The sequence below is a fragment of the Fundulus heteroclitus genome, chromosome 12 (assembly GCF_011125445.2).
Source record: "Fundulus heteroclitus isolate FHET01 chromosome 12, MU-UCD_Fhet_4.1, whole genome shotgun sequence".
NCBI lineage: Eukaryota > Metazoa > Chordata > Actinopteri > Cyprinodontiformes > Fundulidae > Fundulus > Fundulus heteroclitus.
In genome coordinates this window covers 39,827,423-39,843,504 of record NC_046372.1, presented here as the reverse complement: position 1 = coordinate 39,843,504, position 16,082 = coordinate 39,827,423, and the positions used below count along the sequence as shown (strand labels likewise).

Genomic DNA, 16,082 nt, shown 5'->3' with positions numbered 1-16,082 from the left:
AAACGCAGGAATCCATTCATACCAGCAGCTGGAGTGGCCTACCATAGGAAACAAATTACTTATTTAGTACCCCAGAATTAATTTACTATATTGAAAATTTTTCACTAAGTAATTTTTTTTTTACACAACTACAATATATTAGCTTAGCATTCTTTCTTCATAATGTCACTAAACAGGTTTTCTCACCAGAATAACCAATCTCGATTTATTAATTGTTTTGCCACTTTTGCCCAACACTGACGAGACAGCGGGTCATATATTTATGTATCAGCCACAAAAATGAATCCTTGCCTTGTGTATTTTGAATGACATACCTGTCACGAAGGGTGCTACTATACAAGAACAGAAGAACTACCGAAGCAGAAGAAAAAGAGCGGCTACAGGAGCTTGAAGATGGTGATTTTTTTTTTTTTTTCCAGGAGTGTTGGCAGCCTCAGAAGAAGTCTATTTAGTGACTTCATCAACAAAACAGAGCAATCCAATAACTCCTTCCTTTCTTACTTCAAAATGAAAATCTGAAAAACTGATACAGATTGACAAGCATAATGCCCACCTTCATATCAATAGTTAGGTTACCTCAACGAACTAAGCCACATGCTGACAGCGCCTTGATAGCCCTGACAGTGAAATGTCAGTACTAGCACCAGGACAACTGGACACAGGGGGAGAGTTGAGGGGACAATGGCTACAAATCTGCTGGACTCCCAACTTCCACCCCCTCCACCCTTTGACAGTCATATCTACACATTTTCTATGATGTTAAAAATACCAGCTTTGAAGAGAGAACACAATTATTGCTTTTACTCAGTTTATTTAGAACAAGTGAACTGTGTTAGAGCTGGCTTTTTGAGGCTGGGTCATCGGCACTTCGCAGAGCCACATTTTATTTAAATGGCCACTCCCAGAGTCCCATTTGTGCTTGGTGCCATTTTACTGCATCCCCATTAGAACAAAAACCTGAGCACCATAGCTTAAAATGAAGTTTCCCCTCACAGTTGTGAATGATAGCAGGCCTTTATCATCGGTGCTGTGTGTGCTCAGCCACTGGGAAAGGATTTTCAACCGTGCCATTCACCCAGGGCCCCAGAAGCCTGCAGCCTTTATCTGCAGACCACGTTGATTGATGTGTTATGGGCCCTGCTGTGGTTAACAGCAATTTTTATCTGTTGCTAGCGGCAACACTTCAGGTCCCTGGTGCGCGAAAAGCAGCAAGGTCCAGGATCTGAAGTCGGACCGCACAGAGGGATAAACAAATAGGTTTTTTTTTTTTTTTTTTTTTTTTTTTTTACAGAAGACAGCCCTGTTAGGGAGGCCCCTGACAAGGAGTTGCTCACCAGAAGGCCAGGACAATGTCAGGGCCCCATCCCACTCCTGCTGGGCTCCTGGTTTCCTTCCCTAATTTTCTCCACGCGCAAAGAGGTATAGGGACACCTGTGTGTCTCAGAAAATTAACCGGCAGGGACAAAGAGTGGCAGAGGGAGGCAGAATAACGTCCAGTAGCAAAGAAACAGAGACAGACACAGAGGAGAGACACACCAATCAGAGTTGTGTGGCCAATTGCCAATGACTATTTATATTTCTGGTCCTCACGCTGCAAGCAGTTATTAAATATGTATGTTGGGAGCAGAGGTAATATCATGTGTGAGATAACAATTATATAAAAAAACAGGGTTTCACAAATATATGAAAACAAAGACACTGAATATATTTTGAACTGCCTTCCGCATCTTATTGAAGAGAATTAGCAAAGTTAGCATTATTAAAACAGTAGTCTACACGTTTAAACCTTAGAGAATGGAGATCTTGACCTTAACTCTTCAGATTTTCAAAAGGTGTGCCAACATTTTCCCATAATAAGCACAGCTTGAAAGCTCAAAAGGATAAGCCAGAGCAAATTTGCTGTAATAAACTGGGCCTTCCTGTTATCTGCTGAAAATGTTGCTCTCTCTCAGTCTCTCACAGCCTGAATGAGCCACAGACATGACTTGTCTGCAAATCCTTGTTACAAAAAGGATTATTTCTGTTAAATATAATTTACACCCAATCATCATGTATTTGCTGGGTGTAATATTTAATCCAATTAATCTGTATCGTTTTTTGCAATGAAGCTAGAGAGTATATATAATAGTATAAATAAAAGATTCAATCATAAATTAAATAACCCCAGTACTTGATAAAGATATTTTTTTTCAAAAAGCCTGATCTCACAGAGAGTTAGGTGCCTTTGTCAAAACAAGAGTGTTGTAGAAGCCAAATCAATTTAATCAAGACTGTTCAAGGATGTAGACATGACTGTGAGATAGATCTGTTCAGAGCATAGACTCATTTCGTGTTAAACATGATTATGGCAGCCTGTGCAGGGGAGACGAAAAACCGCAGTCTCTAAAAGCCTTAGCATCTGTGCTCAACCAAAACACTCCAGCTAAGGTTTTACTCCCGGACACGGTGGAGATAAACCCTCCCAAAACAGACTAGTCAGATTAAACTGTCACAGACAAAGCTCTATGCTTTTATCGTGCCGAAAACAAGAGCCATTCCTTGGCCTTGGGTGGTTTCAAAAGATTGGGGGTTGGAGACTTAAGGCTAATCACGTCATCTGAAAGGAAGGAGTGTTGTGTTGTCTTTTAAGCTTAGCCAAAATACCCCAACCCCCCAACCCAGACATACAATCTGTCCAGCCCAGAGGAAGCAACAGGATGGGCAGATAGTTGCACAGAGATTTTGTGACATTTTCTTCATCTCCTGCAGCACCGATCTCCCAGGTGCAGAGGGAGATGTTGGGTTCTTTATCTTGAAGCCCCAGAGAGTATGATAAATTGCCTGAACCCTTGCACATCTCTACTGGAACAACAAGCAGGCAGCAGCAAAGGAAACAATGCAACAGATAGCCCCCCATAGCTGAGGTTATAATGAAGCCACCCAAAGCAGACAGGAGAGCACTGGCCTGATAAACAATTCTATATCCAGTTCTTCACATAGATCTGGAGAGTGAGGTTCAGGCAATACAGTAGCATATCTGTTTTGTCACTCTGTGACTCACACATTACATCTAATTACTGTCTCTGTTCAATCTTCCTTCACCTAGCTAAATGTTTAGCAATGCCATAAACACACAGCAGACAAACCCCGCGTTATAATAACCTGATGTAGTTTATAATTACCTACTGAGAAATGATGGCGTGTGTGAGAGAGAGAGAGAGAGAGCAGTTGCTGGAAAACAGGGTTTAATTATTATTCTAAAACAAAGACAAAATGATTACAGAGTTCATATTTTAAACCGTCTTTAGCTTCTAATATTAGAGATTAGCACAGAGTGGCTAGCATTGTGAAATAAGCTCAGACTCAGACTGACATCTTAACCTCCTAGAGACTGAAACATTCTTCATAAGCCTGGCAAGGCAGCATAAGAGGGAAGCATAAACAAACTGGAATTAGTGGTGGGTGGAATCCTGATATTAAATTGTGAAGGATCATAGTGCGTCGATGATCTTAAAGGCAGAGCGACTGGTCTATAAAAAAACCTTTAATGTATTGCAGTTCTAAGATCTTACTCTGATGCATCAGCTTTATTTTTCTCATTATCCTTCAGATATACATTTTTATTTATTACTACTATATACTTTAATAAATATAATACTTTATATAAAAATATAACACTTTATACCTAAGTAGAAATAATGTTTATTTTTTATTTGTGAGGAGCTGAAAAGATAGATACTGATCAATTTAAAGTGTCCCTCGTGAGATTGCTTATCAGTGCGACCGGTGGAGGAGACACTGGCTCCACCTTAATGACTGTCTGACTGACACTCCACCATACTTAACACGTAGATACATAGCCTTCCTTGTTCTGTGTCAATGTTCTTTCCTCTATCCTGCCCCGGGTCTTTCCTTTGCTCTCCTCCTCCTCCTCCTCCTCCCTCACCCTTTCAGCCTCTGCCCCGCAGTTCCCCGTAGCTCTTCTGACCCAGCATCCCGAGCCCTCCTTCAAAACCATCATACTGTAAAGCCTGAAGCACTTGCAGATAAGCAGCCCCCAGAAATCAAGCGGACCCTGCAGCAGAGCAGATTGAGTGTCAGAGCTCAGTACCCAGGAGGTGCCTGGAGGCTACAAACACTCCAGATAGCACCATCAGATAGCCGGAGAGGGGAGCCAGACAACGTGAAACTTCCTGCCCCCGTTACTAGACTTGGCTTTGCTTGCACAATGCCCCCCCCTGCAACACCAGTACCTCCAAGCCAAACTACACCTCTGGCTCTGCATCCCTCCCTTCACCTTTCAGATAAAGAGGAGGCGTCGTTCCCTGCCGACTTAAACTGACAGCTCGAGCCAAAGGGCTACACCAGCTTTTTTTGGAGGTCTTGTTTGTTTTCATCCTTGTGCGAGTGCGCTGACGCTGGGGAGTAGGAATGTGACATGTTCTATTAAAACAACATAAAAAAAAAAACAATTCCATAGAGATCAATGTTTTTTTGAAGGTAGCTTTGTTCTGAGCTTTAACTGCAGCCCTTTGAGGCAGATTAAGGATGACAAACCATTTAGAGTTGTTTTGTTTGTTTGGGTGATTGCTTCCGAGCTGCAATAGCCCGCACCATATGCCACTCATTAGCAAATAAGGAGTACGCTTTAAATAATGTACCTCTCATGAGTTCCCGTTTTAGCAAAGGACATAAAGAACAACTGCTGTGTGCATCACTCTGAGATTCAAGACATCATGAAAACAAAGGGTGGAGCAGAGCAAAGAGTTGCACTTTAAGGACGCACTGGGATAGCAAACCGAATGCTAAAACCGGATAAAAATAGGAACGTGCAAAGCTTTTGAAAGTAAAAAAAGGTTGCTTCTTCAAATCAGGTTAACTAATAAATAGGGCTGGATGATATTTCAATAACAATATCTATCTATCTATCTATCTATCTATCTATCTATCTATCTATCTATCTATCTATCTATCTATCTATCTATCTATCTATCTATCTATCTATCTATCTATCTATCTATCTATCTATCTATCTATCTATCTATCTATCTATCTATATATGTCAATAGACATGTGATGAGATAGAAAAGGTCAATAGAAAGTTCACTAGAAGACCATTTTTCCTTTTGCATTCTAGCCTATCATGTAGATTAATACTACTGTTGTTACACCCTCCCAACCAATCACAAACACAGAACCAGGAACCTCTGTCATCAAGCTTTGTCCCCTTCAAAGAGTTCAGAGAGCAAGTGTTCTCTTTTCCTTATTTAAAAACTTGCAATTTAGGGAAAAGTTTGGTTGAATAAAGGGTTGAGCTTGAATTCAGTGTTTGTGTGTTCTTTATCTAAAAATAAGTCATTGAGTAACAGTATATAAAACAGCCAGGGCTGCACTTATAATAGATGTTTTGAATTTTTTAATAATTATTAATATTGATCAATATGATTTTATCCTTTTTTTTTCTATATCGTCCAGTCCTATTATAAAATTTGCTCTCAATGTCAAGTATTGGTTTGGTGGACCAAAATGCAGTCGAACACCCAGGATTTGCATGATGAGTACTAGAAGATTTATTTAAAATAATTAAAATGAAGGCTTACAAGATGACAGGGATAACGGGAAACCAGTGACACGGCAAAGATGAGAATGACGTAGGACCTGACAACTGGGTATGGCTAAGCTGACAGAATATAAAGGGGAGGAGATGGGAGGAAGAGCAGGTGGAGTAAATTACACAGGTACAAGGAGTAAAGCAATTAGGCAGAAGGAGAAGGAGGGGCAATGAACCAGCAGGGGCAGGAGGAGAACAGAATCTAACAGGGAAACATGAATAACGGCTGGACATGAGAGAATAACCTAACCTAAACTACTAACAGAACTACTAAAATCAGAATGAACAAAAGCTCACTAAAACAGGAACCGAATCTAACAGATAGAAAAATAAACTATTAGAATAATAAAGAACAAAAAAAATAACTATTTGCTGAAAAGAAAAGAAGTGCAAAATACCAATAGAACTGTAGAATCCCGAGGAGCCTAAAACTAAATAATAATGAACAGAAACTGACTACAACAGGAACTAAAGTAAGTAAACACAGAAGAATACTAAAAACACAAAACATGAACAGGCGTCAGGATCCCCTGGAAGCTACGACAAGTAATCAATCCCTGGGGATCCTGACATATAAAAACAAAAAAACATAATCTGAGAAAATGCAAGAAGTCTTAATGTGTTAAATGATAATTAAGATATATTAAATAAACTCTATCCTATCCCAACTAGCCTGGTCCTGTATTAAATATAATAACCACAATAAGCAAAAACCCAGGGTCATAACTTGGCTTGATTGATGCCATACCAGTAGAATCCAAAATTATTTAAATCAAATATGTGTACTGCAACATCCAGTAGACTAAAGATCTCTAAAACCAATGCCTATCGCCTCAATTTAAAGGCATGCAAGAACGGATTATTTACAATATCGTTGCCCTTTATCAGACTGAGAAGGTGACAAAGCCCTTACTAAGAGTCAAGCGAACAACAGTAAGAAATATTATCTACAATAATATTAATCTTCATTTGCCATTGCAACCCTTGTATATTTCTATGAAATTTGTCCTCTGCATGGTTTAACCCATTCCTTAGGGAGCAGTGGGCTGCCACTGTGCAGCCCATGGGCAGCATTCTGGGGCTATGTGTCTTGCTCAGGGACACATAGTGGCAGTGTCTGGGATTCGATCCAAGAACCTGCAGCCCTCCTGAGATGCAAAAACCTTACTCTAGCCACTAGGCAACCGTTCCCCCTTTATACTAATGACAGAAACATGGAACAGGGATGAAACATCCTGGGAGAGGTTGGCCAACCTGAATTACACCAAGAGTGCACTGACAACTCATCCAGGAGCTAAGAAAACTACAGCACTGCAGGCCTGAGTCAAGGTCAGTGTCCATGACTCAACAATAAGAAAGGGTCTGGGCAATATGGCATCTGTGGGGGAGGTCCAAGGCCAAAATCACTGAACACAAAGGCTTGTGTTACATAAAGTTATGAGGTTTAGAAGGCGATGACTTTCCACGCAGGACCTGGTTGGTTTGGAATTTTTATCTTATCCTAAAAGACTTGTTTTTTTTTTTTATTTACTCAAAAATCTTTTTGTTAATCTAAACATGTAACTGTTACAAGAAAGATAAAATAGGAAATAAATTGAAGAGTTTAGAAGCACTATGTCTTAAAAAAATGTGTTTTATGTACGAAAACTCATTGCATGCACTCCATTTTAATGAATCGTTAGAAGCATTCAACATAAGATTTGAGAAAGATATAGACTAGATGAAGCTGTCTTCCCACACCTTACCTTACTTATGGAATATTGGATTTATATCACAGTGAACAATAGGATGCCCCACTGACAGGTAGCGCAGGAAGATATAAAACTCTGCCTGCCAAATTGCACTGCTGGCGAATGGTGCTGATCAATGCCAATAAAGCGAGACCCTTTTTTCGTCAAGGCAGTGCAGGACACCTTCCCACAATTTAATCATTCAGTCAGCCAGAATTAATGTTCCTAATATCATGATTTCTCCATTACTCTATTTAAGATAATTAAAATGTTGAGCACTGGGGCTATAAAGCAAGTCGTTGGAGATTGTAATTCAGCCGTAAAGCTATGAAGCATGAAAATGTCACTTACCGAGTAGCCGTGGCCTGACAGAGAGTGAGTGGAGCTCTGTGGGGGGAGAGAGAGAGGAGAACAGGGATGACCTTTGAGGAGCGTTTCACTCGCTCACACAGACATGATGAAGCAACGTCGCTTTAATATCAATATTCACGTTAACCTTTTAACCACCCTGTCATGAACCCCACACCTGCACACATTGCTCCCTCTATTCCAGCCTGGACAGAGAAGGAAATTCAGGGGAAGCCTGCAATTTCTCAGGAATCTGGGAATGATGACACACCTGACTGAACAAGGTTCTAATCAGAAAAACACAACTAGTTTTTTTAATTATTGGGCTCAGTGACCAAGGTAACCATATTAAGCAATGCAAGCTAATAAGGTCTTACCCAGCATTTTATAAACACTTGTAGCAGTATGTCCACCACTGGAGGTTTGACAGTCCTGATTTAATGAGACAAACCTTTAAAAACAGGGTTGCACCGAGACGTTGTCTTGTGAACCGTTTTCAGCTTGACTTGATGGGGAATAGGGAAGTTAAAAGTCAACAATCCAATCCATGAATGCACAACACCAAGAGCTAATGGAAGAGCTAATGGGCCACAGTGACTATAACCCTCTTCGATGTAGAGGGTGTTACTAAGGGAAGAAGACTAAAGATTAACTATTTTCAGTAGCCGTCAGGTGTTTAAATTGAAGTCAGAAGAAGCACAGAGATGAAACCAAGGAAAGCATTTTCCTTTTATAAAGCTTAAGTATGAGGAAGTCTAAACAGAGAACAACAAAAACAATAGTCATGCTTCCATCCAATTCTCAGGCGAATTTTGAGCAAATGTTTAAAATGTTGTGGTTCATGTTCTCCCCATCTCCGGGTGGATGGGCTCATGGGTCGTCTGGGGTGGGATCGGGTGGTTGTTGGGGCCAGAGTAAAGACCCAACAGGTAGGTCAGGTTTTAGGAACTGTTGGGTTTGATGGTGGTCCCCCCCATCCTGATGATGGGATTCACCTCCCGGGTTTGGGGGCTGGAAACCATTTTGGAGTGGTGGTAACTGGACCTGGGAGTATAGGATGTGTGTGGTAAGTGCGAGTGTGGTTACCGCGTTCCTTTTGTGTGTGTGTGTGTGGGCAAGAGTGTATGCATGTGGGGGCACTAAGGTGGGAACGTGTGAATGTGACTTTGTACCTGGTTTTCTGTTTGTCTTTTTGTCAGGTTGTTTTTTCTCAGGTCTCCACTAGGTGTGGAGCCCATTCCCCCAGTGCTGTTCCCCTCCGTTGGCTGGTGCCTTGACCCGCTGATACATTGGTGGTCCTCGGTATCCGTGGCTGGGTGCTCGGGCAGCTGTTTTTTGGGGCTCTACCTGGGGGTGGCATGCCCCTTGGCCTCGGGTCTCTGGGCCCATGGCTGGATCTGATCTGGCGCAGCTAGCTGCCAGCGGAGCCCGTGGGCTCGTCGTCGCAGCTCCCGGGGGCTCCACCACTATGGTTGTTTTGGGGTTTCCTGGGGCTTCTCTATGCTCTTCCCTGGGATGGGGCAGGCTGCTTTCCCTGTGTTGGTCCCTTTGGGGCACCTTTGCTCTGGGGGGGTCCCTTTGTGCATCTTGGGTTCTGGTTTGTGTCTGCTTCGGCACTCTGGGGGGTGGGTATTTGGCTCGTGAACTCTCGCAAACACCTACAGGTGCTTGGATTCTGGTGCTTACAGATTCCCTTCTACACAGCAAACCCCTATCATCAGCTTTAAGGGCGTTCCAAACAGGACGTGGTGTGCGCACCGCTGCACTCTGAAACTCATTATTTCCAACGGCATGCATCGTGCAAGGGCACAAAAGCGATGCACGTAGAGCAAAGCGCAAATTTTGCGGTTTCCATCAATCTCAAAGTGCCTATTGAGAAAGGTTGATGCGATATTTCAAAACGTGCATTAAACAAAACCTGATGGAAACGCGGATAATGTCTACCAGAATAACGTCTAATGCCTGTTAATAAGGCCTACCTTCATTCACTTTATCACAAAAAAGGGGTCCCATTACCTCAAGCAGCAACATATCCACCTATAAAATGATGCATAATACAATGTATGTGACTAACCTGAAGATAGACAAACCTTTAGAAATGTATAGAAGTAGTCTATTACGGTAGCTATCACCACTCTTTTTTTTACAGGCACACATGTTCTGACCAGTCTGTTTTGATTGGTCAATGAGAAATGTAATTTTGTTCTAACTGTGACTGATTACTTAGCAAATCTTATTTAAAAAAAAAAAACATATCTGCTTTCATGTTGTCATTATTTTGCTTCACACACAAACTGGGCAATTCTTAGGAATAGGCTAAGGCTGGAAAATATTTTAAATGTAGGCCTTTTGCAAATGCTTTGATTGTTTTTCTAAATTTTCTAAATGGTAAAACTCTTTTAAGAACTGCTACATTTGAGTGCCTCATAATAAATTACTTATGCAAATAGCTCTTTGATTAATACAGTTTACCTTATGTCTTTCTTTTATATAATCTTTTTCATTTCAAATCTGTGCTGTCTTTAAACCAAGTCAAATCGTATTAGATTCCTGGAGCACCTATTGTTTTAGGCATGACTATCTCTTTATGAATTTATGGAAGACTTTTGGCACATCTAAACTAACGCTGCATTTTCTTACGCGGTGCCCTAAATGCTAAACAAAGCAGGACGAGGACAGAAAAGCTGGCTTTTGTTCTGTTCTCTGGCTCTCTGTGTGTCACAGCACAGCACGAATACCAATCTCCAAATCCCTTCCTCCACTTCCACTTTTCACTGCTTTTATTCCTCAGTCTAGATTGGCAATTTCTCCCCCTTGGTCTCTGGAGGGAACTTTTCTGCTAGAGCAATTTCATCCATAGGTCCACCTTCAATCCAAAATGACCTCCCCCACACCTCCGCTGCCCCTGCCTCTCTTGTTCTGCACTCTCCCAGTGCCCCTCAACTATTCACCTACACCTGCTCTAGGCATCAGCCCTCATCAACGCCTGTGTGCCCCTCTGATTCGCAGGACAGCTCCTGTGGCGACGATTACGAAGGAGTCCTGCCGCGAACCGGAAAGCAGGCCCTGTGGGAATCAAAAGGCTATTCCAGCTCTCCTCAACCTCTCCGCACCCCTCACTGCCACAGTGAGAAAGGAGAGCAGAGGAGAGAACAGGCAACACTGCACAGAAGGCAACAGATCTGTAAATACAAAAAAGGACCAAAAGGGAGGCAGAATGTGCTCCCATTTCTATGGACCCATGCTGTTTTGATAGTTCAGATCTATATGCATGTGTTTGTGTGAGGGCATATGGGCATAGGTGGAGGGAGGACAGAGCCATTCAGAATTAGTCTTACTATGTAGAGTTCATTCAAATTGGAGAATTCTGAGTAGAAAGAGGAGCTTATTTAAATGATAATGAGGGACAATCCATTGGATTTAGTGCTGGTGAAGGAGGCAAAAAAAATAGGGGAGGGAAAGGGGGATCCATTAAAACGCCAGCGGTTCATAAGCCATAGGGTCGGCATACAGCTAAACACTCTCTCTTTAAAAGCCATTATACATGGCTCTCAATGGATTTCTGCAGCGCTTAGGACTTCAAAAGGATTTAAAAACCCGCCCAGGAGAGAGAGAGAGAGAGAGAGAGAGAGAGTGGGGGATGGTGGCAGACGAGTGTGTGTACGTGTGGTGGTTAATGGCGAGAGGGATGGGGCGGATGCTGGCAACATTTAAGGGTTAACTAAACAGCCTTGGAGAACAAAAATGTTGCTAAATCCATCCCCTAATCCTCTCCCTATTTCCCTGCCCCCTCCTCCACTCTCTTGACAAAAAAAGAAAGAAAGAAAAACAAGACAGTGGGAGGGGAGTGTCCAGTCCGTCTTCTTCTAACCCCAAGGGTGATTTCTGCCACCGCAGGGAAGCCAAGAGGCAGGCCAATCAGAGCCTCTAGAACCACAATCAAGAAAGGTATGTCTGCCCCCAGCGGCGGAACGACGAGGATGAAGTAGAAGGGTGAGTTAGGGTGTGTGTGCGGGTAGGTGTACGTGAAGGAGCCACCCTGTTCTCTGCAGGACACACACACAGTGGAAGCCATCCTTTTTACCACCTCACATTTCCCTAATCCCTCTGTGGCTTAGCGGAGGAGCCCCGCTGCACTGCAGGCACAATTACCTAGTCAAAATAAGCAGATAAAGGCCCCACCGTGGCAATGAACAAACAACATCCCCTGCAATTTTATTTACCCCCCCTGCTACCAAATTGATGCATGACTGTTTTTACAGGCGAGCAGGCGGGTGTGCCTGAGCGTAACATTTGTCTCTCTTTCCTTTGGCGGCAAGACAAGGGAAATTCATTTTGCCTGTTGCCGACGCGGCATCGTTAGTCGAGAGCTCTTAATGCCGGGGAGCCACTTTGATGTGGTGGAGCACGTTTTATGAAAATTAGCAGCACTCTCAATACAATATTCAATGTGGCAGTGATATATATATATATATATATATATATGTATATATATATATATATATATATATATATATATATATATATATATGTATATATATTAGAACTTCATGCTATCTCGTCAACCGCATTATTGAAAAGATGATGACAATGTGGTGGGGAGGAATGTTGTCAGGCCTTAACTAATGTGCAACACAGCCAGGAAAAACGAAGAAAAGCAGACATATGGAAGGACAGAGGGAGAAGAGAAGCCAAAGACAGGCAGAGGGTGGTGGTGGTGGTGGTGGTGGGGGGGGGGATAGATGGATCGAGATGCTGTGGCTACAACGATCAGCGTCTGTGCACCATTTATTTGGCAACAGATTAGAGAGACATGCCACATGTAACACCGTCGGCGATTATAGCATGCAATTTTCAACAGTGCGTCCCCCCCCCCCCCCCCCCCCAGCCATCACCACAACCACCGCCGCTCCCTTCACCCCTTTTCATAGCCCCCCCCCCCACCCTTCCCTCAGTGCTTGTCGTATAGTCCTGTCAGAGCTGTCAACAAGCGCCGGTCTTTTATCTGACAAGCCCGCCTCTTCCTCCTGACTTTTTCATTAAGAGACACCCTTTTATACAAATTTGAGAGAAATAGCATGAGGGGGGAAAAAAAGGGAGGGGGGGTAAGGGGTGCAGTGTGTAGGAGGAGCTGAGCAGCGCAGCAAAGAAAAAAGAATGACAATTGAGAAAAAATTAGCCTGGTTATTTTTTTCTTTTTTATCTTTCTAAGGCACTTTTAATTCCAAGTAAAATATGAAATAGCTTGAAACAATGAACCTAATGAGTTTTTTTCCCCCCGTTTTGAGTGTTTTTTGTTTCCATCATTTCCCTCCTCTACAGGAAAAAGAATCTTCACATTCCCCCTTTTCTCTCCTTTCTCTACAGGCTTTCTTCAGCTAAATGAACAATCAGATTTAGTGAGGTTGGGGGGGGGGGGGCTGCTTGACAGGCATTAGTTAAGAATCATATTTCTACATTCTTTTAAAATGAGGCGCTCGGGACTTTGCATAAATTCTCATTACTTTCCCTGTTTCTAAATTGCATTATTTTATTCCTTATGCCGAGGTGATGCCTGGCTTCCATTCTGATGTGCCACCTACTCTTCCACCTAAATGGGCTTGTATATGGATGTCGGTGAAGCGATAATTGGAACATTTCTTTTACTCGTTCCATCCTGGGGTTGCAACTGGCTGTCGCCGTGCGACCAGCTTAATCATTTCCTGTATGTCAGTTTCCCTATTAATGCCCAAGAGCTCAATGAGCTGAGCGCACCAGGAGCAACACCACACCACCTGTCCTCTGAACTCAGCCTCGATGCACAATCAGTGCTGCTGTCCTCTGTCCTAAATCTCATTTTATGGATTCCTGGACTTAGTCTGTGGGAATTAAACGCTCCAGCTCTCTGTGGGAGGTCTGTGGGAAGGGGAAAGCTTCTTGCTTAAGGACTCACCTCGCTGAGCTGCTCCTTGGAGTTGCTCCTGTGCGGGCGACTGAGTTCTTGCAAAGCCTCGTCCTCTCGTAGTTTGACCGGACGTGGGGCCAATGGTTTGATCTGCCAAACACACAAGAAAACCACTCCTATTTAAAAAGTCTATTTAATCACATAAACAACCAGGTAAACAAGTGGGATATACGGCCTGCCAATCATTTCCTGGGCCCTGTGAAAAAAATAAAAATAAAATAGCCACGTTTCTTCAACCATTTCAAATCGTGCCTCAATAAAACCAGAAACCTCAGTTTAATCAAACACAAAACTGGAAAGTGGAAGAAAAGGATAAACGATTTTGAAAATGATTTACAAATTAAAATGTAAAAAGTGAGTCAGGCACTGGTATTCAGCTCCCCTGGGTCAACCCCCTTTAGCTACTGTCCCAGATGCACGTCTTTCAGTCTCAAGCTCAGTGAGACTGGATGGAGAACGTCTCTGAAGATCAATTTTCCAGACTTGCCCCGGGTTCTTGGATTTAAGTCTGAACTTTGCTGGGGCTATTCTACCACATGAGCATGCTTTGATCAGAGCCATTCTATTGTAACTGTGTGTTCAGCCAACAGCATGATGGTACCACCATGATGGTGTGTTGCCTACCACATGTAATGTTTTGCATGTTGACCAAACTGTTTACATTAATTTGGTCTCATCTGACAATAGGACCTTTTCCCACATGCTTGCCTGGTTTGTCAGTTTGGCCGTGTCTTGGGAGGTGTACAGTTATGGTGCGCTCTCTGTTTTCACACAACGGATCAAACAGTGCTCTGCGAGATGTTTAGTCCTCGGCATATTGTTGTATAACCTAACCCTGCTTGTGTTCCTTGGCGTACATGATGCTGTTTCTTCTTTAATGTTTTCTAATAAATCTTCTAGGACTTGACAGAAGCGCAGGATCTCTACTGAGGTTAAATCAGACTCACGTGGAGTCTGTTAACTAATTAGATGACTTCTGAAGGTAACTGGTAACTGGCCCAGATTGTAAACATGAAGACATGTGAAAATGTTTAAGTGCTAAAAATAGTTTTTGATGACATTGCTGTGGCATCAAGTATATAATTAAGATGCTATATTTAAAGTGAATTACTTCAAAGTGTTTCTACTTTAAAATAATTTGCTTTAAATCATTTTGCTTTTTTTTAATTTTATTTTTTATTTTTTTTACATAAAAGGAGCCTAAAAATGAGGAACAAAGAAGAATTTCCCTTGTGGTGCATTAGCTGATCAACATCTGACTGAAACACAGAGAATATTATAGCGCCACAGACCAAAAGAACCAAGAGTCCAACTTAGTTCAGGCGCATGGACCTACTATTTTTGTCATCACTAATTGGCTATTATTCATTTTTAAAAATTAAGTAATTTTATTCTATTATGATGATGACTCAATCATCATTATCATCATTACCACATTGTGGTAAAGTGAGCAAAACCAAAGGTGCCTTGTAAACTACGGTTTGTTTTACCTTAAGTTTTATCAATTGACACAAATATGTGATCAAATATGTGTGTGTACACACACATACATACATACATACATACATATATATATATATATATATATATATATATATATATATATATATATATATATATATATATATATATATATATATATTTTTTTTATAACCCTAACATACATATACACACACTTGTCTGTCTTTGTACAAACATAACCGTCCACATATGTGTATGTTCTGTGATCCACATCAGTGTTACCCCTATAATGCCAACAGGAATGGTTTGCTTTCTTGCAGCCTGCTAAGCTACACAGTTGGAGAATATCCAAATTCTCAGCCAGATGGGAGGTTGGTGAACTCAGCAAGGGGGACTCAGTGCTAATGCAGAATAGCCAATCAAAATGCCTCTCTCTGCTTCTCCATTTTGGAGTACAACTGCAATGGCTGCGGGGTGTAATCCATTTGACTAGCAGCGACCGTGTAGTAGCTCCCCTGGTGGCAAGTGTGGTGTCTGGCCCTGGTCTCCTGATCTCCACTGTAATTTAAGCAGATCACTGCTACAATTAACCTTTCCTGGTAAATATCAATTATGGCCCCCGGCTGGGCTAGAATTAAAAGGGTCATCAGCTAATCTGACAGGTCCTGTACACTACCACCTGGCTGGGAAAGAGGGGGAAGGCAAGGCAGCAGAGAGAGAAACTGTTTGTCTACCCTTGTGCCCAGCAGCTTACATGCCAAGTAGACAATTCACTTTTAATTACCCTGCTGCTGCCAGGGCCAGCATGCTGATTGGCCAAGGGGCACCGGCAGTCCGCTGAGGTCAATAGTGACAGTGTAGGGGCCGTGTGGGGAGAATGTGAGAAAGAGGGAGGGGGTTTCCACCAAGTAATCAGGGAGTAGTGATGGAAGGAAGATAGACCTGGCAGGTGGGCCTAATCAGGTTTGACTTCCACATCTAGCTGCATCTCCCTCAGCCTCTCTCAGTT

General features: G+C 42.3%; 1 protein-coding gene across 15 annotated transcripts in view; it reads right to left on the bottom strand.

Moving 5' to 3' along the window:
• The window catches only part of fbrsl1 (fibrosin-like 1), a 378,307-nt gene that overhangs the window by 195,796 nt on the left and 166,429 nt on the right, over positions 1 to 16,082 (bottom strand). For 13 of the 15 annotated variants that reach the window (XM_021319717.2, XM_021319696.2, XM_021319698.2 and 10 more), the window contains exons 3-4: positions 13,601 to 13,702; positions 7,672 to 7,707 (exon numbers count right to left, since the gene is read on the bottom strand). In XM_021319717.2, coding sequence (XP_021175392.2) covers positions 7,672 to 7,707; positions 13,601 to 13,702 — 138 coding nt within the window. The remainder of the gene's footprint in view (positions 1 to 7,671; positions 7,708 to 13,600; positions 13,703 to 16,082) is intronic. The other 2 variants (XM_036144599.1, XM_036144600.1) reach the window with 1 other exon arrangement.